This window comes from Solea solea, chromosome 10, assembly GCF_958295425.1.
Source record: "Solea solea chromosome 10, fSolSol10.1, whole genome shotgun sequence".
NCBI classification, from domain to species: domain Eukaryota; kingdom Metazoa; phylum Chordata; class Actinopteri; order Pleuronectiformes; family Soleidae; genus Solea; species Solea solea.
The window spans coordinates 29,428,931-29,455,115 of NC_081143.1; the positions used below are offsets into that span (position 1 = coordinate 29,428,931).

General features: G+C 40.2%; 2 protein-coding genes across 6 annotated transcripts in view; one reads left to right on the plus strand and one right to left on the minus strand.

Annotated features, from left to right (window-relative positions):
• Nucleotides 1-23,298, plus strand: LOC131466824 (uncharacterized). Of its 3 annotated transcripts, none has more exons than XM_058640322.1 (11): nt 1-218; nt 303-381; nt 1,103-1,444; nt 1,810-1,923; nt 2,612-2,728; nt 2,799-2,909; nt 2,988-3,127; nt 3,384-4,570; nt 5,508-5,594; nt 5,684-5,763; nt 6,230-6,550. In XM_058640322.1, the coding sequence occupies exons 1-11, from the start codon at nt 142-144 to the stop codon at nt 6,491-6,493; spliced, it is 2,598 nt and encodes an 865-aa protein (XP_058496305.1). In that variant the 5' UTR covers nt 1-141; the 3' UTR covers nt 6,494-6,550. The 3 variants fall into 3 exon arrangements, with proteins under 3 accessions (XP_058496305.1, XP_058496307.1, XP_058496304.1); XM_058640324.1 differs by lacking the exon at nt 6,230-6,550 and adding an exon at nt 23,043-23,298 and having other exon boundaries at nt 2-218; XM_058640321.1 differs by having other exon boundaries at nt 2-218; nt 6,227-6,550.
• zmp:0000001082 (integrin alpha-D) overlaps nt 6,996-26,185 on the minus strand; it is a 24,681-nt gene continuing 5,491 nt past the window's right edge. The window contains exons 8-32 of one of the 3 annotated variants that reach the window (XM_058640320.1): nt 24,952-25,102; nt 24,554-24,689; nt 24,170-24,243; nt 22,750-22,867; nt 22,086-22,228; nt 21,191-21,337; nt 20,917-21,114; nt 20,602-20,732; nt 18,293-18,450; nt 18,029-18,192; nt 16,470-16,586; nt 16,266-16,336; nt 14,739-14,880; nt 14,019-14,114; nt 13,804-13,883; nt 11,230-11,310; nt 11,080-11,158; nt 10,236-10,343; nt 9,937-9,975; nt 9,728-9,853; nt 9,539-9,652; nt 9,386-9,460; nt 8,543-8,653; nt 8,225-8,468; nt 6,996-7,118 (exon numbers count right to left, since the gene is read on the minus strand). In XM_058640320.1, the coding sequence (XP_058496303.1) occupies nt 8,226-8,468; nt 8,543-8,653; nt 9,386-9,460; nt 9,539-9,652; nt 9,728-9,853; nt 9,937-9,975; nt 10,236-10,343; nt 11,080-11,158; nt 11,230-11,310; nt 13,804-13,883; nt 14,019-14,114; nt 14,739-14,880; nt 16,266-16,336; nt 16,470-16,586; nt 18,029-18,192; nt 18,293-18,450; nt 20,602-20,732; nt 20,917-21,114; nt 21,191-21,337; nt 22,086-22,228; nt 22,750-22,867; nt 24,170-24,243; nt 24,554-24,689; nt 24,952-25,102 (2,902 nt within the window). In that variant the 3' untranslated portion in view covers nt 6,996-7,118; nt 8,225. The other 2 variants (XR_009241453.1, XM_058640319.1) reach the window with 2 other exon arrangements.

Consider the following 26,185-nt stretch of genomic DNA (forward strand, 5'->3'; position numbering starts at 1 on the left):
GACGTAGACAGAGCCACGTGAACGTGAACTGACGTCACTCCTGCGGCAGATAGCGTCTTTGCTAGCGTGTCTTTTTCAAACGTCGCTGCTTCTTTCTTTGTATTTGGAATAACAGAGAACACGTGACACAGGGGAAATAACATGGCGTTCGCAAACCTGTTCACGGGATTGTTTTCGGCCAACACAGACACGAAGAGCCAAGCAGCCATTTCACACAGGTACAGCACTTAGCTTAGCATTTAGCCGTGGTGCGTTTACGGGCCAGTGTTGTTACCGTTCGATCTCGTATGTTTTCCCCCCAGCAACGAGGTTAATGATGGTGAAAGAGGGAGCAACAGAAAGAGGAAGAGAAAGAAGGGTCAGAGAGAAGATGACAACACAGTGAGTCAAACCTTTATTACAAGAAGACTAGACAAGCTCTCTCTCTCTCTCTCTATTTATATAATAGTACACCAGTAACAAAGATAGTTCAAAAGTACAAGCAGCTAGAAATATAAATGACAAAGTAAAGTACAGATAAGTGACTTTTGTACAGTAACGAAGTGTGTGTACTTTGTTACATTACAACACGCATAATATCAAAGACTGTGATATGGAAAATGTTATCATGATACAAATATATAGGGCTCAGACAATTACTCGAAAATGAATTGTCAATTATTTAAAATAATCAATGAATCGGTTTTAGTGTTTTTTTCAGCAATTGAAAACCTGTTTTCGGATTTCTGGCTTCTTTGCTCCATATAACGAATAAATGTCTAAAACTGAATCATGGACAAAACAAGACATTTGAGTTCATCCTAATTTCCAGCTGATCAACATTTTCTGAGAGAATCATGAGTTGCAGCTCTATTATTATAGTCTATTATTATAGTGATAGAATGTCCGACGGTAAACTGACGCTTGATGGAAAGAAACCGTTCACACGTCTGAGGCAAGTTATTTTTCATTTGGCAGAAATTGAAGATAAAATAATCAAATCGGCTCATCCCTAATTTCTTCATGCATAGAGAATATGAATGGCACATTCTTGTTTTATTCTTAGCACGTGTTTGGCCTCTTAGAGTGGGCAATGTTCAATTTGTTACATTTCTTTCCACAGAGACAATGTTCTCAAGCACAGACGTGGCGACCGTACAATACCAGAAACTGTCAAGCTGGAAGTACTGACCTCACCAAGGAAGTGACCCGTAACAACACGAGCCACAAAGATCAGAACAAGCAGCAGGAAAATGACCACGAGAGCCAGAATAATCTGCATCAACAGAATCAAAGAGGAAGAGGAGGCAGAGGAGGAAGACGGGGTAGAGGAGGAAGAGGGGAAAGAGGAGGAAGAGGAGGCAGAGGGGAAAGAGCAGGCAGAGGAGGAGGAGGAGGCCGAGGAGGAGGAGGAAGAGGGGAAAGAGGAGGCCGAGGATATGGTACACAGAGACCTGACAGACACGTGAGCAGGATACATATTATTTTTCTGTTAAAAAGTTTGACTGAAATGGAAACAGTGTGTTCGCTGTACCTGGGAACTTGGATAGACGTTGTCACCTGTTCCAGTCGAGAAGTCAGAAATGAAAATGTATCTCAGGCTAGCTTTGAAACAAGTGCTGTTAATGGGAAACGTTGTCTGTGGAGATGTTTGATGGAGCAAAGATAAAAGATTAAACATTCCAAATGTGGGCTGTCAGCAACAGATGAGGTAAAGTTACATTTATCATCTGTTATTTTTGGAGATCCTCTTCATGCCCTGGGTGAAAAATGCAAGAAATCAAAATGAGTGGATGAGTTCATCTAATGCTCATGCTTATGACCTCTTAGGATGTCCAGGTAAAATCAGTGAGATTCATGACTGAAGAGTTCAAAGAGCAGAATGCTTTGCTGGTGGATGGACAGCTTCTTTGTCGACACTTCATTTGGGGACGATGCATCAAGGTCAGTTTTTTGGCTTTTTGTCCACGTGGAAGTGACGTGTTGGGAACCCTGAAATACTACACTACATAGACAACAGTATTAGAACGCCTGACCATTACAGCAACAGGCTCTGTAATGACACCTTCAAATACAGATACAGTACTTTAATATAGAGTGTTTCTATGAGAGAATTTGTGCTCATTGATTCTGTAGAGCATTTATGAGGTCACACTCTGAAGGCCTGGTTCACCATCTCTGTTCCACTTCATGCTGAAGGTGCTCGATGGGGTTGAGGTCAGGAGTCCTCAGAGGGAAACCATGTCTGTATAGTCCTTGCTTTGTGCACGGGGGCACATTCATGTTTCTCTTCAAACTGTCACAAAGTTAGAAGCGTAGCATTGTCCAAAATGTCGTTGTATGCTGAAGCATTAAGATTGTCCTTCATTAGAGATAAGGCGTCTAAATCAAAGCCTGCTTTACAGACCGGAACACTTTAGTCCATATCGTGTTTTTAAAGTGAAGTGAAAACTAAATCTCACGTTTTCAACTAATGAGGAACTTTTGGGGAAACAGTGATGTCATAGCCCCACTCCTTTAACCTTTACCCCCACTGGACACATTTCTTCTTGCCTTTGCCATTGTTGGTGTATTTGTGTAGCAGTGTTAGCATGTTGTTTTTGTGTGGCTGAAGACTTGAACCTGTTTGCAGGGTGACGACGAGTGCCAGCTGAAGCACATTCAGGGTTACAACGGTCTCATCAAAGAAGTCTGCAAATTTTACATCCAAGGATTCTGCACGAAAGGGGAGAGTTGCCCGTACATGCACCATATCCTTCAGTTCAGCTTCAATAATGTGTTGTATCATAAAATGTAAATACTTCCTTAATAAAACTGCACAGTCCTTTCCCTGCAAGTTCTTCCATAAAAAAGGAAAGTGTCTTCAGGGAGCGCAGTGCAAGTTTTCCCACGAGCCACTGAATGACACCACTAAAAGACTGTTAGATGAGGTGTGTAAACATTGACGTTTCTGAATATTTCATAATGCTTTGCATTGATGTGCTGACAAATATTGCCTCTCATCGCAGACACTGAAACGAGACAGTGAACTTTATGAACTTGCAAAAAAAGCCGAGCAGGAGTTGTCGGAGCAACCGGAAAAGACGACTGAAATTCCTGAAATCACCAAGGAAAAGACAACATCTGATGCACTAATGCACCCACTCAAGTATGTTTATTCTATTTTTTTTTGTTAACTCAGCAAAATAACAAAATATAAATGAGACTGAAACTTCTTTAAAAAAAGTGTCCATTTATTATAACATTCCTACCATGGAATTTATCTCAGAATTAGAAATAACCTTAGAGCAGAATTAGATTTAAAAGTATTCTAATTGTTGCAGTAGTTCTTACAAACTGATGATGTGTGGATATAAGCTGTGGCATCTATGATTCATTGTCTCCTGATATTTTTCACTTTTCAGGCCAAACTTTTACAACAGTGCAGAAACAAACACTGAGGCAGATGTTGCAGCTCAGGCATCAGACAGTTCTCAGCCTCAGAGCCACACATGTGCTCACCTGAATCCTGTGGAGCCAGTGTGTTATTCAGTGGAAGCAGTGCTCGGACCTCAGCTGTTAAAACCGTTCCCGAGTCTCTTTACATCTCTCTCTGCTCCAGAGAATTCCTCTGATTGTGTTCCCTACTCTGTTGAAGCTGTCTTGTCTTGTCAGTCAGCAGCAAGTTCTATACCCGCGTCTTCTCCTGCACAAAGTGTGTTATATACTCCACTCAGAGCTGATCCTCTGATGCTCTCGTATTCTCACAGTTCCAAAGGAAAAGCATCTCAATCCCAAGAAAACCTGTTTAAAATTCCAGAGACTGAGCTCCCTGTGGACAATGAAGATCATAAAAAACATGTTGGGGAAAAGGTGGCGTCCATGAAACCTGCTCAGAGATGGTCTGATGAAGTCAAGTTGGAGATGCTGGAGTCTGAGTCTTGCACAAGAAAAAGACGTGTTCAGGGAAGCTCTTCACTCCCAGTCAAAGAAGAAGCAGAGTTATTTTGTCCTGCTCGTCCCTCACAGCTGACGCCACGTGTCTCTGGTCAGACGTCTGACTCTCAGTCCTCACCGAAGCCTCACTGTCCCTCCTCAGGGTTTTCACAGTTTAAATGCAAAGCTGCTCGTCCCATTCAACCTGTCTCCAGCTACAAGGAGACGAGTGATTCTGAAACTCAGCCACAACTCAAAATACCCCGATACAGCGTCAGACCTGGCAACCAACGACAGGATTCTACTGGTGTCCTGTCAACTGCCTGTAATCAGACACAGAAAAGACCATTTTATAGCCTTTTTGCAAACCCCATCAATGGCGGTCTGAAGCCAACTCCTCCGTCTCCTTTACAGTCCACACCCCCCAGACGTAAAGACAAAGGTGTCCGATCCTCCCTGAGCACGTTAGCTGCTCCTCTCAGTCCTGCAGCGACGCCTCAGCGAGACAGAGCTCACGACAAACGCGCTCCTGAGAATGAGAGTGAGCTTTTGTCTGAGGCTGTCGGTCGAGATGCAGAGCAGCAGGTGAGTCTCACCTGTGGCTTCATGTCAGCTGCTCTCACTGAGCTGGTGCCCAGTTCTACAACGCAGGCTCAACAACACAAGTGTGACACAGGTGAGGTTTTAATGAAGCACTCTTAGCTTTGATTACAGCACTGATTCCCTGTGCTATTGTTTTTTATAAGCTCATGCATTCGTTTGTCACTAAATGACATGATACAAGAACTGTCTCAGATTTTTGGTGTCAGATGTCTGTGATGACGTTTCCTGGATTTAAACGCTGCTGCATTGATAATCCTCATATTTGTTATATATTTGTATTTGTAAAATACAATGAATATTATATATCAAAATATCCAGATATTATTTCTAAGCCGTATCGTCCAGCATGACCCCCTAACACCTGCACTTTCACAGTGTTGACTCTTGGTGTTGTCATCCTGGCGAAAGCCCAACATGGTCATTTGTGGTTTTCCAGTCTTAAATTAGAGATTTTGTTTTTATCATTTTTATTTATTTGTTTATTTAATAAAGATAATAATAATACATATTAAATAAATCAATTAGAGATTGTGTTTTTATAATTTTTATTTATTTGTTTATTCAATAATGATAATAATAATGAATATTAAATAAATAAATTAGAGATTGTGTTTTTATTATTTTATTTATTTGTTTATTTAATAAAGATAATAATAAATATTAAATAAATAAATTAGAGATTGTGATTTTATTATCTTTATTTATTTGTTTATTTAATAAAGATAATAATAATAATATTAAATAAATCAATCAGAGATTGTGTTTTTATTATTTTTATTTATTTGTTTATTTAATAAAGATAATAATAATACAATTAAATAAATCAATCAGAGATTGTGTTTTTATTATTTTTATTTATTTGTTTATTTAATAAAGATAATAATAATACAATTAAATAAATCAATCAGAGATTGTGTTGACTGAGATGTTTTACATAATAGAGGATAAGATTATTGGCCTTTGTAATTTGTGATAAATTAATCTTTACAATGCTCAAATTCACGTTGCAGCACCTGCAGAACCTTCAGTTCTGAAGACTCTCTTTCTGTGTCTGAGCCCCTTTGAAGACGACAGAGAGCAGAACGTCCCTCCTCCAGGTTTGCTGCCAATCTTCCCAGTTAAAGATTTATCTTTTTGTAAATCCATGTGTTAAATGTGATCATTGTTTGTTTTAATTGCATTTCAGTCAGCGAGAAGGAGCAAAACAGCACCGGTGAAGTCTCTGTTCAGCAACGACGGAAGAATAAGAAAAAGAAGAAAACAAAGGTCAGATGAAGGTCACGGCTTTTCTCACCCACCACACTTCATCAGACTCATTCTCTCTCAAAGTTGTTTCCGCAGAGCTAGATTTTACTTTGAAGTCTACACCGACTCTAAAATGCCTTAAAAAAATGTTGTTAAACATTGTTTTCCAGCTGGAAACTTAAGGTAAACTGTAAACTGTAAACTGTTTTCTTTCCGTACCAAAGTCCATGAAGATAATCAGCGATTTTACATACGGCACAAAGGTGTTGTTAATCCGCTGCTTCCTCCCTTCAATAATTTCAAATGTCTTATTTTGTGACTTTGGTGTTTAAAACCCTTTGTTCAGATTTACCTCAGACCTGCAGTTCCTATGTCATCGTGCGCTAAAACACTGGTTTTCTCCAAGGACTTTGGTGCAGGAGTGTGAGCAGTTTAAGACAGAAAATGAGTTTGTTTGTTTGTTTGTTCGTCATCTGCTCTTCAGCAGCAGACGTGTGACAGAAGTGCTGCACACTCTCCTCACACAGTGGGGTCAAATATCAGCAGCGCAGTCGGGACTGAGCCACCGCAGCGACGCTCGCACTCACACAACGTTACAGTGACACAACACAACGTTACAGTGACACAACACAACGTTACAGTAACACAACAGACGCAGAGACTGTCACACACCACAGAGGACGCGGAGGTCACGCCACTCAAAGATCTTTTTAAAACTTTAGACACAACTGTTTGCAACTTTGGACATTAACTGTAATTATTTTTGATTAATTGATATTCTTGATTAAAGACTTTTACTTTTAAGTAATTATTTTGTTTGCACTTGTGTTTTTTAAAGATTAAGTAGACAAAAACGTTTCACAATTCAATTCAATCCATTTTATTTGTAGAGTGCCGAATCACAACATACATGATCACATATATTATCTAAAAGTAACTTTTGAGTAATAGCTCAAAGAAATCTCTTAATGGTTCACAAAGCCGTCACTGAAGGTGCTAATTGTGGTATTACTTATGATGGTGGCTTGAAAAAGCAATAGTTAAGAAACAGAAAATATATCTCACAAAATAAATAACCACATAAAGATCAATGAAAACACATGATCCTCACTTTATTTTTATTGGTAGAAAGCAGAAGCATTTATTAATAATAATAATAATAAAAATAACAACAATAATACATTTTATTTGTAAGCAGCTTTCAGACTCTCACGATCGCTTATTTAACAATATTTATACACATCTTAAAAATACACGACATAGAAGCAGCGTCAGCATTTCTCACACGATCAGGCACTGGACACCAAACCTGGATGAAGGCGAAAGCGGCGTCATCGACGGAATCTTCACTGCTCAGATGTGGTTGCCTGATGAACCTAATGAAGTAGGTTAACTAATGATTACTCATTGACTAATAGTTTAATATGTGATAGGTAACCATTTAGTCATCATTCACTAATGAAAACCTTCTTTAATGAGTACCAAAAATGTACTGATGATCCCTTAATTATTAGTTATTAATTAACTACTAATTAATGAATCAATAGATTAAGAGATATTAAGTAACACTTTGCTCACAATTACGTATTCATGGCATTTGGTTACTGTGTACATGAGTTAATCAGTTAATAAACAACTATTGATTAATCAATCCATGTTTGCTGTGTGTACCACAAATGTACTAATTAACTCTTAACTAATCATTGACTCATGGTTACCTCCTAATGACTGTTGTTTACTGTGTACTAACTATTAACTAGTAATTAGATAATCCATAGGTTAATCATTAACTCATGGTTACCTCCTAATGACTGTTGTTTACTGTGTACTAACTATTAACTAGTAATTAGATAATCCATAGGTTAATCATTAACTAATCATTGACTCATGGTTACCTCCTAATGACTGTTGTTTACTGTGTACTAACTATTAACTAGTAATTAGATAATCCATAGGTTAATCATTAACTAATCATTGACTCATGGTTACCTCCTAATGACTGTTGTTTACTGTGTACTAACTATTAACTAGTAATTAGATAATCCATAGGTTAATCATTAACTAATCATTGACTCATGGTTACCTCCTAATGACTGTTGTTTACTGTGTACTAAATATTAACTTGTAATTAGATAATCCATAGGTAAATCATTAACTAATCATTGACTCATGGTTACCTCCTAATGACTGTTGTTTACTGTGTACTAACTATTAACTAGTAATTAGATAATCCATAGGTTAATCATTAACTAATCATTGACTCATGGTAATGACTTTTGTTTACTGTGTTCCAAAAATGAAGTAATGATCACTTAATTATTAGTCAACAATTAACTAATGATAAATTCATTCTAGTTAATCTAATTAGATAAACTAATTGTTCACTCATAAGTTAATAAATACGTAATCATTAACTAGTATTGAGTTAATGTTCAGTCAATGATTAACTAATGATAAGTCACTAGTTAATATTGTTTCATACTTTATTCTCCATTGGTTTTCTTCATCTCTGTTGTTTCCTCTAGCGCCTCCTGTGTGTCACATGTGGAACTGATGCCGTTTGCTTCGACATCATCAAGCAGCACTTTGTCCTCTGAAGGTGGCTCGGGTTTGTCCTCAGTCTCGTTTGTGTGGGCGGGGCTGGCGGGTTGCATGAGGGCGTCGCCCTGAAGAGCAGCAGCTTCCTCCTGATCGTCATAATACTTCTTCCTCTTGAAACAACCCAGCTGTGAGAAAATCATTCAAATCATTTTAAGTCAGCGCCTCAGCTCTGAATGTGAACTTTGAAAAGTCGTCTCACCTTGAACATGATGATTGTGATGATGATGAGAAGCAACACTCCCAGTCCAACTCCAGTCACAATGATCAGCAGCTGATTTGGGGGAATTATGAACTCGACACGAACTTCAGTCTGTTGGCAGAAGAAAATGAAGCTGAAGCTTTAAAAGTGACGGTAGTTTGGTCTGTTTTTGAAAACGTGAAAAACAAGAGTGTGTGCTGAGATAACACAGCCTACAGGGCCCCGACAGAGGCCCCGACAGAGGCCCCGACATAATAACCAGTGTTACTTCATGGCTTCAGTGGACCTTTTACTAACTTTTTTTATCTATTTGATCTGTTTGTTGTTTTTAAGTAACTATAATAATAGTAGACCTGCATCATTTCTAGTAAACACATATTATAACCTGTCCGGGGTCACATGTGGGGACAAGCGTGATTATATCACTTAATATAATATATTAATATATATTAATATCACTACTGTCAGACGCAGGGAACCGAGGTGAAACGACACAGAAGCAAGTGAAATGTTTTTAGGGACAGTGAAGATCTACAACACAGTCGTGAGACCTGTGCTACAGTGGAGGTGTCAGAGCTCAACATGCTGAGGTTTTTGTTGGGAGTGACCAGGATTACACAGGATTACGCAGGATTAGAAATGAGCATATTCCAGAGAGATAAAGTAAGAGAGTGAAGGTTGACATGGTTTGGTCACAAGCAGACGAGTGACACTGATTATATTGGACAAAGGCCACAGAGAAGGTACATGGATGTTGTGAAGGAGGACATGAGGACAGCATGAGGACACTTGGAGGCAGATGATCCGCTGTGGCGATCATCACTGATTAAAACTCATCATTACCCTTTTCCTTGTTGGATCGTTGTCTTTCCAGGAGCTACTTTCATGAGACGACGTCCGTGTGAATCCACCGTCGCTCTACATGATCAAAGAACACGATAAATGAGTCCGTAACACAACAGTGACATCGGTGAAGCCACGTTAGTCTGGTCAAACCTTCGGCTGACGAGAATCCAGCACATATCGTTTCCTGTCGCATGTGACGTGGATAAAGCTTTGGAATAGAACCTCCGCACTGTCTCCAGTGTATCGCTTCAGAAATGCAATATTCTGCAAATAAATACAGGACCGTCAATAAAATGCTGAAAGAAATCCTGACTGCGGTGTGTTTTGTTGCCACGTTACCTCTGCGTGCTTCTTCAGATCCTTGAATTGTACGTTTCCTGACAATAGAACTTCGGTGTCGGATTCTTTTTCCAGGGTGAACGTGTCACACACGACGGCTTTGCAGTTTCTATCTGGCGAGCAGTTCTGTGACACAGCAGCACTTTGTTTCTTTGATTTATTTCTACTTCACTGAATGACTTTTTTCACCATGAATATGTTTTACTCACTTCAGAGTCAACGTCGCTGACACTGCACAGGGATTTGTTCTTAAAAGAGAGGAAAGAATTGTTATCTCTGGCATTAAGAAAATGTTTTATGCAGAACAGTATCAGTGTGAACAGTGGTTTCACAAACACTGGGTCGGGGCCCACAGCAGGTCCCCCAAAAAGCTTTAGTGAAGATTTGTGTGTAAATGCATACAATGAAGTCCTTATTATATCAGATACAGTATCAGCTGTGAGAGATGAGTTGCTACATTTGCTCTTATCATGAGTCCTGTTTAAAAAGTGTTGAGTGGTTGAATTACCTGCTGGACAGAAACTTGAAAGTCCGTCATTTCAAAGTTATGTTCCAGTTTTGTCGGGAAGAACAGGGACACGTTGACGGGGAAAGACTTCCAACCCTGATTAGAAATCTGTGAACAGTGAAACACAGTTGATCCATTTTGATCCAATAAAGAATGTTCCTGTTTTCCTGCTAAGCATGAAATAAGACGACAATTTACAATAGTTCTCCTAGTCCTTTCCTTTCACTGGGTTTCTGCGGGTCCTTAAAAAATCCTGTTGTTTTTGTTTTTAAAAAATAGTTCAACACACAGAAGAAATAGGAGTAGAATATTTTGTCCTAAATGATAGTATTCACTAAATAACCTACAATATTAGCAACAATATAATCAAACCAAAATTGAAATGTTGAAAAAACAACAGTGCACATGAATCCCTCATTTACATTCTTTTCATTTAAATGATAAATTAAGTAAAAAAACAACCCTCTTACATTGTGATTTCCTTCCCTTAATTAAAATTTATTTTTAAATACAAAAAAGTAATGTGATTAATTGAAAATTACGGCCTTAATTGTACTTAAAATGTACTTAAATCCTGTATTCAAATTTCTTAAAAAAAACATTTAGTATACATATATATACATATGTATGTATATATGTATATATACTGTATATATATATATATATATGTATATATATATATGGAGAGAGAAAATTTGCTTTAAACGGTGTTTAATATTTTTCTGTGTATTCATAGGTAGGACGAATAAAGGACCATCTATATTTTTTTATAAATAATTGATTTCATCTGTGTTTGTGGAGACGATGGAAGGACAGACAGGTGTTTTTTTAAAGAAGGCTTTACCTTATATATAACCTGCACTTGTTTAGGTGCATCATCATCATCTGAAGTGAAGTTCAGATACGTGGTGGTTTCTTCTTTCCTGAAATGAATATTACATACAACATAAATTCATCAAATAACAGAAACTGGTGTGTTATTAGTGATACTTACACTGTCACCACCATTCTGATTTCAAATTGTACCGGAATGACTCTGGTGAGGGAACTTTTCGTGGTGATGTTTGTGTTGTCACTGAGGATGCACAAAAGCACATGTTGTAAATATATTAAAGCGTGACTAAAACCAAAGTACCTGGGTTTCTAATAATGTTGTTTATTAATCCTGGTTCAAATCTTTACAGTGTAATGTAACATATTATATAAGTGTTGTTAAAAATCTCTGGCCAAACATCAGTTATTGCATTCAAATGTTGCCATTGGGGATGGCAAAGCCTGCTCTTTAAAAACAGACTCCTGCTCATTAACATAACAGTTCAGGTGAGTAGTAGAGTAGAGAGTGAGTAGTAGTAGAGTAGTAGAGTAGAGAGTGAGAAGTAGTAGTGAGTGAGTAGTAGTAGAGTAGAGAGTGAGTAGTAGATTAGAGAGTGAGTAGTAGTAGAGTAGAGAGTGAGTAGTAGATTAGAGAGTGAGAAGTAGTAGTGAGTGAGTAGTAGTAGAAGAGTAGAGTAGTAGAGTAGAGAGTGAGTAGTAGTAGAGAGTGAGTAGTAGTAGTAGAGTAGAGAGTGAGTAGTAGAGTAGAGAGTGAGTAGTAGTAGAGAGTGAGTAGTAGTAGAGAGTGAGTAGTAGATTAGAGAGTGAGTAGTAGTAGAGTAGAGAGTGAGTAGAGTAGAGAGTGAGTAGTAGATTAGAAAGTGAGTAGTAGTAGAGTAGAGAGCGAGGAGTAGAGTAGAGAGTGAGTAGTAGATTAGAGAGTGAGTAGTAGTAGAGTAGAGAGTGAGTAGAGTAGAGAGTGAGTAGTAGATTAGAAAGTGAGTAGTAGGGTAGAGAGTGAGTAGTAGTAGAGTAGAGAGTGAGAAGTAGAGTAGAGAGTGAGTAGTAGAGTAGAGAGTGAGAAGTAGATTAGAGAGTAGTAGTAGAGTAGAGAGTGAGAAGTAGAGTAGAGAGTGAGTAGTAGTAGAGTAGAGAGCGAGGAGTAGAGAGTGAGAAGTAGAGTAGAGAGTGAGTAGTAGTAGAGTAGAGAGTGAGTAGTAGATTAGAGAGTAGTAGTAGAGTAGAGAGTGAGTAGTAGATTAGAGAGTGAGTAGTAGTAGAGTAGAGAGTGAGTAGTAGAGTAGAGAGTAAGTAGTAGAGTAGAGAGTGAGTAGTAGAGTAGAGAGTGAGTAGAAGAGTAGTAGTAGAGTAGAGAGTGAGTAGTTGAGTAGAGAGTGAGTAGTAGAGTAGAGTAGAGAGTGAGAAGTAGATTAGAGAGTAGTAGAGAGTGAGAAGTAGATTAGAGAGTAGTAGTAGAGTAGAGAGTGAGAAGTAGAGTAGAGAGTGAGTAGTAGTAGAGTAGAGAGCGAGGAGTAGATTAGAGAGTGAGTAGTAGAGTAGAGAGTGAGTAGTAGTAGAGTAGAGAGCGAGGAGTAGAGTAGAGAGTGAGTAGTAGATTAGAGAGTGAGTAGTAGTAGAGTAGAGAGTGAGTAGTAGATTAGAGAGTGAGTAGTAGTAGAGTAGAGAGTGAGTAGAGAGTGAGTAGTAGAGTAGAGAGTGACTAGTAGAGTAGTAGTAGAGTAGAGAGTGAGTAGTAGAGTAGTAGTAGAGTAGAGAGTGAGTAGTTGAGTAGAGAGTGAGTAGTAGAGTAGAGAGTCAGTAGAGAGTGAGTAGTAGAGTAGAGAGTGACTAGTAGAGTAGTAGTAGAGTAGAGAGTGAGTAGTAGAGTAGTAGTAGAGTAGAGAGTGAGTAGTAGAGTAGAGAGTCAGTAGTAGAGTAGAGAGTGAGTAGTAGAGTAGAGAGTGAGTAAGTAGTAGAGTAGAGAGTGAGTAGTAGAGTAGTAGTAGAGTAGAGAGTGAGTAGTAGAGTAGAGAGTGAGTAGAGAGCACGTTGCATAGATTAATTTGGGGTCGTAGAAAAGTCTTGGACATTGTCCAACCTCTTATCAGCTGTGCTGTGACTGGGGTCGTCACCCATAGCTAATAAAATGCTACCGCACTGAAAACAGCTAACTGTAGCCTGAGGCTAACAGCTTTAGTTTGGCAGGCAGACACTCGGTGTTCTGGTGTAGAACACAACACATTATGACACTTTTCCACTGCATGGTACCGACTCGACTCGACTCGACTCTATATGGACTAGAATCAGTTCATTGAGAATGGTTCTGTGCTTGGTTCTCACGATCGCTGCTTTCACCCGTGCCGCTACATACAAGTGATTGTCCGTGGGATCTCAGTCAAAGTCAGTCTCTGCGATTTTCTTTGACAGAAATCTTAGTATTTTATTTCCCAGGCATCGTGTCGTCATTTGCTCTCTCTTGCTTAACTTTACTCGCTCATTGTTCTGCATGGAATCTCACGTTAATGTCAGAGAGAGACAGTGGACAGTGTCCACAACACCGCTTGTAATCATGACTCCATGTTTGTTCTGTGTAGGCCTAGTTTATGTACATCAGGTAATGCAGGGCATGAAACAGTAGGTGGCGTCGTGACAAACAATCAACTGAACCGAAGCACGTTCACATCTATTTACGGCCATTTTGAAAACGTACCCGTGGGAACCCTGATTTAAATAATGCAGAGAATCTGTTTTCTACCTTCTTCCAGTGATGGTCATTGACAGGGTGTCATTCCACTCGTAGCCGGAAATGATGTGGAAAGAAGAACGGAATGTTGCCTTCACAGGGAAAAAGACAGAGGTGTCAGAGTTCCACATGAGGGAACGTTGAAAATGTCAAAGGTCAAAGTCAGTGCAGTCATTCATGGAGTTTCACTTTCACTGTGTGTGTGTGTGTGTGTGTGTGAGACTCACAGCAGATCTACTGCGATAAACAGGAAGATTGATGCCACATATGGTTTTATCGAGCGCTTCGAGGTCGCTGCAGCTGTGCAGCGTCTGCTTCGTCGCCTGATTTAGACAAAAACACACAGACTGGATTGAGCTGAGAAGTTGACATTTTAGCCAAGTTTAAAGGAAGGTGGTGGTTTTTTGCCCGTGGATTTCCTTGTGACAACACTCACTTCCTGTGCAAGTTTCAAATCCTCCAGAAACTTCTGTTTCTGTGTCAGAGTGCGACATGTGACTTTACTTTAGGAGTTCTGCAACAATTCATGCTACTGCTTTTATAAATGACATTATAATACTATGAAAATATCACCAGTGATTTAGAACTTTTTGTCCCCCATGTGTCCTCAAAGCAGCAGAGACAGATGGATGCACATCTGTGAGATTATTTTAAGTTTTATATCCATGCAACCATCAGAACCATATTTATCCAACATATCAGAGTGAAAATGCAGTGTCCATCAGATCCAAATGGATGAAGTCCTGAGGTGTCCCCACAAAGTATTGTCTGTATTACTCAAGAATATCCCAATTTCTTACTTAATTAGCAAATAAAATGAATTCAACTGAACAAATGTCTCATTTTTAAAAATACAGAGTAGAAGAACCATTTTTTGTAGTTGTACAGTTGTTATAAAGTAATGTGAGAACAGAGTGTGAAGGAATGCAGGGACGTGATAAAGTCACCTCTGTCGGAGTCATTATGGAGAAGGACAGGCCTGGAGGATAGTACATGGTAAGGCTGGTGTTGTAGGAGTCGTCGCCACGATTGGACAGTTTCACCATCACATGGAGGTAGTTTTCTTCTGCTACCAATAAAGTCGGTGTCCTGTAAGAGACAGACTTTCTTTTTACATCAAGTGTGTTTGTCACGTGTAATGTTAGAGAGTCGCGTCTGTGCTGCGTTTGTCACGTGTAATGTTAGAGAGTCGCGTCTGTGCTGCGTTTGTCACGTGTAATGTTAGAGAGTCGCGTCTGTGCTGCGTTTGTCACGTGTAATGTTAGAGAGTCGCGTCTGTGCTGCGTTTGTCACGTGTGATGAAACGACAGTCGCGTCTGTGCTGCGTTTGTCACGTGTAATGTTAGAGAGTCGCGTCTGTGTTGGGTTTGTCACGTGTAATGAAACGACAGTCGCGTCTGTGCTGTGTTTGTCACGTGTAATGAAACGACAGTCGCGTCTGTGCTGCGTTTGTCACGTGTATTGAAATGACAGTCGCGTCTGTGCTGCGTTTGTCACGTGTATTGAAATGACAGTCGCGTCTGTGCTGCGTTTGTCACGTGCAATGAAATGACAGTCGCGTCTGTGCTGCGTTTGTCAAGTGTATTGAAATGACAGTCGTGTCTGTGCTGCGTTTGTCAAGTGTATTGAAATGACAGTCGCGTCTGTGCTGCGTTTGTCACGTGTATTGAAATGACAGTCACGTCTGTGCTGCGTTTGTCACGTGTAATGTTAGAGAGTCGCGTCTGTGCTGCTTTTGTCACGTGTAATGAAATGACAGTCGCGTCTGTGCTGCGTTTGTCACGTGTAATGTTAGAGAGTCGCGTCTGTGCTGCGTTTGTCACGTGTAATGAAACGACAGTCGCGTCTGTGCTGTGTTTGTCACGTGTAATGAAATGACAGTCACGTCTGTGCTGTGTTTGTCACGTGTAATGTTAGACAGTCGCGTCTGTGCTGCGTCTGTCACGTGTAATGTTAGACAGTCGCGTCTGTGCTGCGTTTGTCACGTGTAATGTTAGACAGTCGCGTCTGTGCTGCGTTTGTCAAGTGTAATGAAATGACAGTCGCGTCTGTGCTGTGTTTGTCACGTGTAATGTTAGACAGTCGCGTCTGTCACGTGTAATGTTAGACAGTCGTGTCTGTGCTGCGTTTGTCACGTGTAATGAAACGACAGTCGCGTCTGTGCTGTGTTTGTCACGTGTAATGTTAGACAGTCGCGTCTGTGCTGCGTCTGTCACGTGTAATGAAACGACAGTCGCGTCTGTGCTGCGTCTGTCACGTGTAATGAAACGACAGTCGCGTCTGTGCTGCGTCTGTCACGTGTAATGTTAGACAGTCGTGTCTGTGCTGCGTCTGTCACGTGTAATGTTAGACAGTCGCGTCTGTGCTGTGTTTGTCACGTGTAATGTTAGACAGTCGCGTCTGTGCTGCGTCTGTCACGTGTAATGAAACGACAGTCGCGTCTGTGCTGCGTCTGTCACGTGTAATGTACGCACGTGAAGTTGAAATCCACCTCGAGCTCGGCGATACAGGTGTCGTCTTTTGCACACTGCTTTTCAAAGGGAACCTGTGAAGACAGAGAAATGGCGACTTATTTGAAAGACCAACAAAATATTGTGTGTTTTGTGACCAAACACAGAACAGTATTAAAGTCATGCGTGTGATTGCTTGCAGCCTCCTGCAGGGGGCGCTGTTCGTACCTCAATCACATCCTGGCTTCGACTGTCCACGTTCAGCACGGTTCTCGTTCTCTCACTGTCCACTTGAGAGAAGTTTAATTTAATGCTGATGGGCATTAAAGTGTCTTTCACACATTTCTGCAAGAAAAGAAGAGTTTACTGATGCTGTGTGGGCGTGGCTGATGTTACTGATGCTGTGTGGGCGTGGCTGATGTTACTGATGCTGTGTGGGCGTGACTGATGCTATGTGGGCCTGACTGATGCTATGTGGGCGTGACTGATGCTGTGTGGGCGTTACTGATGTAACTGATGCTGTGTGGGCGTTACTGATGTTACTGATGCTGTGTGGGCGTTACTGATGTTACTGATGCTGTGTGGGCGTTACTGATGCTACTGATGCTGTGTGGGCGTTACTGATGTTACTGATGCTGTGTGGGCGTTACTGATGTTACTGATGCTGTGTGGGCGTTACTGATGTTACTGATGCTGTGTGGGCGACGACATGTAGCAGGGAGCACCTCCAGTTTGAGTCTGAATGCACTTTTGTTTTGGTCAAAGCAGACACAGAAGACGGTAACCATGGAAACTTGCTTGAGGTTAAATCTAAATCTTATACTTTATTAATCCCCTCAGGGAAATTATTTCTCTGCATTTGACCATCCTAGAATTAGGAGCAGTGGGCTGCCCGGGGAGCAATGGGGGTTGGGTTCCTTGCTCAGGGGTACCTCAGGCCTTTTGACCTGGTGAGGACTCGAACCGGTGACCCTCCAGTTACGTGAAGTACCCACACATTTTGCTTGATGACAACAAGCTCATACATAAGTCAGTGAACTCTTCATTACTGAAATGAATAAAGCGATCCAGTTTGCTTTAGGGGTGAGAATCACAGAATACAATATGATACGCGATACATGGTCCACGATACCAGTTATACAACAATTCTGTGATAATCAATATGCTGAAAGACAACGTCGGTGAAAAGTTCTCTATGTATTTACAACATAAAGAACAAAGCTTTTCCTGCCGTAAAATCGCTCTTCCTCGACCAGGTCATTCTCACCCAACGTCCTCTCGTTCATTTGAGCCGTGCTGTTGTGAGGAGACATGAAGTAGCGACGCCCAGCGAGTGGAACTTCCTTTAGTGAACCTTCATTTATTAAAATATCAATATTTGCACGAGGAAGATCGATATTTTGCTCCTCCCCAAGTCTGCATGCGCCAAACTCTTGACTGACATGGACCCTCTTTTAGTATGAACGCAACCAAATGCACAACATGCTGAGTATGACCCAGACCTCAGTATGGCTCGCTGACAAAAAGCTTGGAGCAGAAGTCCTCGCTTGATAAAAAACCAAAATCAAGATTGTGTTTTTATTCTTTGTTTCCGTGACCTGGTCGTGCATTAAACAAGTAAATACACTTTGTCTGTCTGTCTACTTGTTCATCGCATTAACCCTCCACTGGTTTGCTTGGCAGGCTTTGACCTTCGACCTTTGACTTACAAAGGCACCGGTTGTTTGGATCAGACATGCATAAGACTAGCATCACTTAAGAGAAGAAGAGGAAGTGAATTTCCTTACTGGCATGGAGATGTTGTAGCTGAAGCAAACTTGAACATCCTTCAGATTGAAGGTAGATGTAAGATTCCTGGCTTTATTGTCACCTCCAAAGAAACCTCGATACATTTGTCTCATCGGATCCACGTTGAGCATGTATGAGATGTTCATCCCCAAACTCATCACCCCTGTGAAGACACGCAGCAGCAGGGTTTAAGATCATTTCATGGCACAATGTTGTAGATTTACCAGCTGTTAGGGTTATAATAGAATGAATTTCCTTTCTACCTGCTTTGCTTCTTGTTGTTTCCACCATTTTGAAGCAGGCTGTTAAGTTTCCCATTGGCAACATTTCATCTGTTTTGGCCACACAGTCAAATCTCTCAGTGCTTATCACCTTAGGTTGGAAGGAGAGATGAGTTGTGACGTTGACGACAGGCCTGGACCTGAAAGACATCCATTAACATTAATCACCCGCTCATTGAAGTGTCAGTGGCGTTAAACCTTTTGTTTTCAAAAGTGTCTTGCCCAAGGACACGTCAGCATGTAGCAGGGCCAGGAATCAAACCCTCAACCTTCACATTGAAAGACAACTCCTTTTTGTGCCTCGTTTATCTTAACAGCTTTTTGTCCTGCACAATGTTCACAGGCGTCTGCAGCTGCTGTTCCTTTGTTATGTAGAGTGGTGTTATGTCACATGACCAGCACAAAAAAACCACTGGTGATTTGACTAATGTGGAGGATTTCTATTGTCTGCTCATTCACCTTTGACCTCTGGTATCTACCCGAGAACAGCTGTTTACTGGACGCCATCTATGCACTCGAGATAGTTATGAAGATCCTGGTAAATCAGCTTTTTCTGAATTTCTCAGACCAAAGACAACAAACATGTTCAAAGTCAGTTAAAACTACTTTTAAAGAAGGAGGAACCTTTGGATTTAACAAAACACAGTTCCTCTCCATTTTGCATTAAGTTGCTGCCATGTGTTTGTTTAGCTGATGACAACTGCGCCTAATAAAGTGGCCATGAGTGCAAAAACAAAGCATAGCATCTCATGGATGATTTATGGCGCATTTCCACCGGCTCTACTCGCCTCGCCACGGCACGATTTAAGTTTCCACTAGCCTGGTACCAGGTACTATTTGTACGTGCTTAAAAGCAGGTACTATGCGATGATTGGTCAGACTGCCGGCCGCTGAGTCCCGTCACAGGAAGAGACGTCGACAGACAACAACTGAGACAACTACAGAAGTGTGGTGTAAAGTCACTAGTCACTCGTGTGTGTGTGTCGCGTATACAACAAAGTCACCGCAGTTTCACTCAGCCTTGCAGTGATGACTCCTCCCACGCTAAGTAGGTACTTTTTTGTAGTGGAGATGCGACCTAATCGTGCCGTGTCGTGCCGTGGTGGAAATGTGCCGTTAGTGTTCGGAGCAACTTAGAGAGAGAGTGGGTCAGAGGCACTGTCACGAGTGTTTTGGTCTTGTGTTAGTTTAGATTTAAAGTCACGTTAAGTTGAGTTAAGTCCATGTCACTTTCGTGTCTTCCTTCATCTGTTTCTCCCCTCGTTCCCTCATGCACTTCACCTGGTGACCCTTCAGTAATCACTTGATTCCCTCTCCCCTGTATAACGTCCTCAGTGTCTCTGTCGTTTATGCTTCCAGAGAACACGTCAGAGTCCAAGTCTGTTTCGCCTTTTGCTAAATTAGCTCTAGTGCCAAGTTTTGTCGTGTTTATTCTACTTCATGAAGAAGTGATTTTGATTTTGTTTGTCTGTTGCAGAGGAAAATAAAAAGCCTTGAATCTTTCATCGAGCCTCGTGTCTCGTGCATTTGGACCCAAGCAGTGTATTGGGCTTCCTTTCCACCTCTTTGCTGTCACAACACGGCGGCAAAACCTTGCATATTACTGAAGTTTGCTCCGTGTCGGATGATTTGAAACCGAACCAGTTCCAAATAACGGAGGTGCCTCCTCTTTTTGGAACGAGAGTTTTCTCTCCAGCAGCCTCGGTCTCTCCGTCTGGTTCCGACACTCCACTCATCTCTTTTCAGACAATATAGGCTACAGCGACCTTTCTTCGCGATGTTTCACCAGTCGTTTCTTTATTGATTACCCGGGTTAAGTGTTAAGTGCTCCTTACGCTAATTTAATGGCCACTCCCTTTTTACCATCTGCAGAGCTGATACGAATATGTTTTCCTTTTTTATTTGCAACAAGATAGTGTATAAGGACAGGTATTCAGACCACAACTGAACGTTTGAAGAAAATGTAATGCCTTATTATTTAGAATTAGGCTATTATTGATGTAAATGCAGTCGTTCAAGGCGCACAATTGGTTTATTACGGTATTGCAAAATTCATGTCGTGGCGCAATGTCACACCGGTGATGACCATGACACCGGTGTACCGCCCACCCCAACTGTGGGCTTAAAAAGTGTTGTGAGTTGCATAATAATAGAATTTTAAATGTGATTAACTATTGCACTTCAGCCATTTATTGTTTGACAGCCTTCGTTTCTACATATTGTACTTAGGCCAATAAACCTTGAAATCTAAATATCCACACACACACTCTGCAGTGACACAATGTTTATACCTCAAGCAAACAGCTGTGCCCTGTGATCCAATCACAACATCTGGGAGTCCGTCCTCTCCCAGGTCGATGCCTCCATCGATGGCTTGTCCAAACAGTCTCAGTCGAGGATGAATTTCCTGAGCACTGATTCTCTGAAATCATTAGTTTGAAAACAGAATTATTTGCAAAAACATTCTCACTTACCAAGAGCAACTCACTCATGTCCTTCACAGAAGATCAGACCTTTTTTTAAAGTTCTTATTCCAAAAGCTTAGTTTAATCTTCTGTAAATACAAATGCATCTGACTTCAATAACCCGCACTAATCCTGAATCACCTGACTGAACGTGCTGCGTATTCCCTTGCATTTGTCACCCAGGTAAATGTACACAGCGCCCCTGTTCTCATCCTCCAGAGGAGCTCCAACGGCAACGTCCCGGAGTCTGTCACCATTCAGATCTGCAAGGCTGGATATGGTGGTGCCAAATCTGCCCACAGACGGCACCGCTATTTTCAGCTCAATGTTCAGTTGCATCTGTGGGAAATAAGAAGTCTTCAGTGATTTGTAAGAAAGAAAACGTAGTTGTCAGAGACTGTACCACAGTCCCCACCTCATCAGTCACAGTGTAGACGTAGACCTGGCCTTCTCTCTTCTCCTGAGGCTGGTAAAACATGGGCGCTCCCACCAACAGGAAGTCAGTGGTACCGTCCGAGTCGATGTCTACTGAGCACAGCTCTGCACCGAAGTATGAACCAATCTGAAAACATGCAGCACACAAATAAGGATCAACTCACTTTCAGTTCATGTCAGCTGATACGATGCATTTGTTTTCTCCGGTGTTTCCTCTACAACCACAGATTAAATGAGCCTTTGCATTTAATGAGTGAAACATTGTGTGTTGTTATTATTATTATTATATAGTTTGTTATATGCTGTACTCATGCTGTACGATCGCCGGCTTTCAGCAGTGCTGTCTCTAAATACACCAGACTCCTCTGTTAAATATTGACAGGATTTTTTAGTCTTTTTAACTGATCGACAGTTGGGCATTGTTCAGTTCGATTCTTGTGTCGGGCGTCGCACTCGTGACTCCTTCAGCGCCGTCACTCTCTTACCAAGCAGCCTGTTCACGTCACATTTTAGTATCGGCTCACGCCAGAGCAGATACCAAAATACCAGGTACTTGGTACTATCCCTGAGCTGAGTTATGCTAGATCTGTAATGGAAAAGCACCACAACAGCTCCTGAGGTGAGGATTATGGACTTTGGTACAGGAGAGTGAGCAGTTTACAGACTTTTCAGTTTCTACCAAATAAAGCCTTTCAAATGGTGAGATAAAGTGGAAAACCTTATTTTTTTAGGTGATCCTTTTTGCTAGGTGGTTAAAATATGTCTCCAGATCTCAGCAAAGTCTGGTTTGATATGTGTGTGCACCTCATACAAGCACAATTCAAAAGACCTGTACCCCTAAGATAAGGATGAATAAATCAATGAAAATGAACAACCTGGTCCCCATTGAGTCTTCGGGCTACAGTCCACCCTGTGCCATCACGTTTGAAGAGTACCACCTGCCCCGTGTGTCTGAATCTTGGTGCACCCGTGAAGTACAGAGGCGTGTTCGCCATCTGTCCAACAGATATTGAGTATCCTGCAACAGAGACGGTCATCATCTTGTAACTGTTTATTTATATGTTATATATTACACTCATCATCACACATCATCGTAGTGTAGTTCACACAATACACATAATCGAAAGGGAAAGCGGGAGAAGCAAAAGCTTATCTAGTCCCGCCCCCATTATCTTCATACAATCCATAATTATTCTTTTCTTATGACATTTTGACAAAAACATGTTTCAGCATCAGAGATGTAGTCTAGCTCTAGACAGTCAATCAGACTCCATGTGTGTCTGTCCATAATATTCCGTCGTGAGCGACAGTCTCGACTTGTTGCCTCATCAGATGTGAAACTTTAAAGTGATTATGTCGTATTACATTATTACATGTCATTTAATACAATTGAATCGAGTACAATCAGCCAGGGGTGGAATCGAACTTGCGACCATGATGCCGTTGCATACAGGGTACCGGTCTTAACCACTGAGCCACTCCACCCGCTTGATATTGATACCGATTAAGATGCACGTGTAAATAGAGAAAGTACTTTACCAAGGTACGAGTCATTCTGCATGCGTGGATCTTCAATTTGTCTTTCTTTTTGTTCTTGGAGCTCTTGCAGAGAGCCTCTCCAAGTCTTTGATCCCACTGAACCCAGGATCAACGTATCCTGTGAACACAAATATGCAAGTTTAGCCAGAAGATGATTAAATAATTGGGAGCCAGGAGTAAACAGACCAGGAGTCAAACCTGCTGAACAAACAGAAATCATGTTGCTGACATTTTTTGTAGGCAGTAGGTTTTACAAGATATTGTGACACTGTAGCCTGTTGTCTCTGTTTCAGCGGGACAATGCCAGGCCTCATTCTGCAGGAGTTACAACAGTGTGGCTTTGTACACAGAGTGCATGGGCTTGACTGGACTGTCTACACTCCACATTTGTCCTCTATTGAAAAAGCATGGCACATTGTAAGGACATGAATCTGAAGATGGTGACCAGCTCACATCAACCCAAACAATCAGTATCTGTAAATGATTCAAATGTGTAATTATCAAGTTGTTTTAAGCGTGTTGCAGGCATCAATTTCTAAATGTGTTTGTCGTTAAAAACTTTAAATGAAACTATTAGAAACCCTTTTTTTATTCCATATTCTCGACATTAGAAAATAAAAGTATGCATTATTTGTTATTATGTTATTAAGTGAAAGTTCCCTATATATACTGTATATTGTATTATTCATAATTATTTTGTACCCATTTTCCTTTGTTTAGTCGAGGATGTGGTCGGTGTTAATAAATATAAATGACTTTTGTTTTTTGATATGGATGGCATGATGGCACTTTTTTTGTCTGATACTGATATAAAAAACTGCCGATATCAACATCATTTTACACCTAAACTACTAAGCTGTTAACAACATTTCAAAGACATAATTCTGTGTAGCAAATTCTCACATAAAAAAAGAAATAAACAACCCACAACATGACTCAGTTAAAACGCTATTGCTCATTTTATTTACACTTTTCCAATCTTTGCATAGTTAAGCATGTGATATAGGATTTTTTGATTGTATCAGATTTTATATTTTTGTCTGTCCGATATCCGATCCAGTGATTTTGATCAGTATCGGACCGATAATGAGTATCGTAACAGCTCATACTTTATTAAAAATAGTGTGCTTACATACGAAAAAAAGGGCATTCAAAGGGTCAACGCTAAAATGCTTTAAAGAAATGAAGTTTGTCAGTAAAAATCTGAAACCCTGAAATCTGAAATCCTATCGTTGTCCCTTTGTCTGTTAAAGGAAAGTTAGACTGGGTCTGAAATCTGGCCTATTATCCTTAAGTGTGGGCAGGCTTTAGTTCATAATTTATTAAATGAATACCTACTAAGTATGAAGATGATCAGGTACTTTGCAGTCATGTAAGGTGAACATGAAGATTGAATGTGCTACTATTTTATTTTACTTACATTATAAAAGGCAGCACTGGATCCACTTTGAGACATTTCATTTTCCATGTGTCCTCCTCGAGCCACGCTGGAGCCTAAATTTGAGGCCAATCTGGTTATTTTTTCCCTTCAATTGTCATGAATGTTTGTCTTTCACGATGGTCACCATGTCAGATTAGATTCTTGCCTTGTCTTGTTTGTGGGACTGGCAACAATTACAACACTACAATTACAACCCCAACCAATCAGGGAAGTGGGCCAAGGAGGTAAGGAGTCGATCATGGTCATCACTTTACCACCTAACAGCCACAGCAGCTTCCTTCTTCCTCTTTGGTGTTGGTTTATAAATCAGTGTGACTTTGAGTTGTCTGATCCCAGCATTACACAAAGAGGAGAAAAACTTACCTTCCATTATAAAGATCTTTTTTTGAAAAGTCTCCAGTATTCCAGTCAGTCCTTTATAGTTCTCAATTTTGAAGGCATATTTGTCTGTTGGTTTTGAAGCAATGTCGGTAAATTTGTCCAGTTTGGCATCTTTGACCTGAAACGTTCAAATGATTAATTATCTGATGTAAGTCAGACGGACCAACAGCATAGGTTTATGCAAAAATCCAGTCATAATCCTAAATTCCACAACTTCCAAAAGAACACATCTTAGTATCTAATGTGCAAAAACATGGCTGAACTTCCTGAGAAGTAGAATTGTGTATCATCTGCGTAACGGTGGTTCACTGGATCACACATTTGATGTATAAATTTGATCCAGTTGAAATAAGAAATGACACAATGACATCACAGCTTACCGCAATGACAAAGCGAATGATGTCTTTCTCAACATATCTTTGAATGTCCATTACACTGTTTGAGTCAGTGGGATCTCCATCTGTTATCATAACCAGAACTTTAGTTGCATCTGGAGAGGCACCGACTGCTGGGTTTTCAAAGATAGTTTCCCTGAAATGAAATAATAATAATAATACAAAAGTAGCAATTGAAATGCTTAGAATATACAAAGGTGTTAAAAATGTGCATGAATGAACTAATACATCAACCATTAATCACTTTGAACATTTGAAATGTATAGAAATAAAAATGTGTCCAAGAAAAATACATACCATAAGTTTTAATATAAAAGACATGCATGTGATAACATCTGTCTCATCCACTGACTAATGCTTGTTTTGTGTGATTGTTTTAATCATAACAATGTAATATCTTGTTTGGCATAAAGCAAACTAAAGTTTAGAAGTACCTGTTCTCATTTAAGAACATCCTTGTGTTTCTCTAGATTCAGACCCAACAAAAACTGCTTTGAAATAATATTTTCAATCCCACTTCTTTCATTCTTGTGCTTTTTGATCATTTTGTCTGGGTTAATGGCATGACATTTGCCAAAGTTTGCATTGTATGTGATATTTTAAATAATGCTGACTTCTGTTGCTATGACAAACAATTAAAAACTGTTTTATTTTCACCTCATGAAATCATGCATTTGTTGTATTATACTTTCCCTCAAATTTATATAAACTGCATATTTTTACTATTCATCCTTATTTTAACTTATTTTCCTATGTTCAGTAGAGGACCTGGCAGAGTTGTTTCATAACTGGCCAGTGGAAGCTAATTCAGAAAATACAGAAAATAAATTGCTTTTTGATTTATAATCAGGACTGATGTCTGTTAAAGAAAAGAAAAGCTAACAGCAACAGGGACATTTTGGTGCTTACGATGCTGAGAGGGAGGAAATGATACAACTAAAATCACTGTTGTTGGTAATTGGTGAAAAATCCTAACCTGTGTTATACCTCCAAAGTAGATCTCATTGTCACGTAGAAAATATTGCATATTTGTTTTTTTTGTGAACTTTAATGTCTCAGAGCGGCATTTTGTATCGCAGACACTAGTCAAACAAACAAAAGATAGAATATGTACTACCATTAAGTTAGGTAAATAAATATGTCTTAGATTTAACGCCAGTTAACCAGTTATCATGACAGTTTGGGGGATATAGAGCACAAATTTGACACTTTTCCAAAA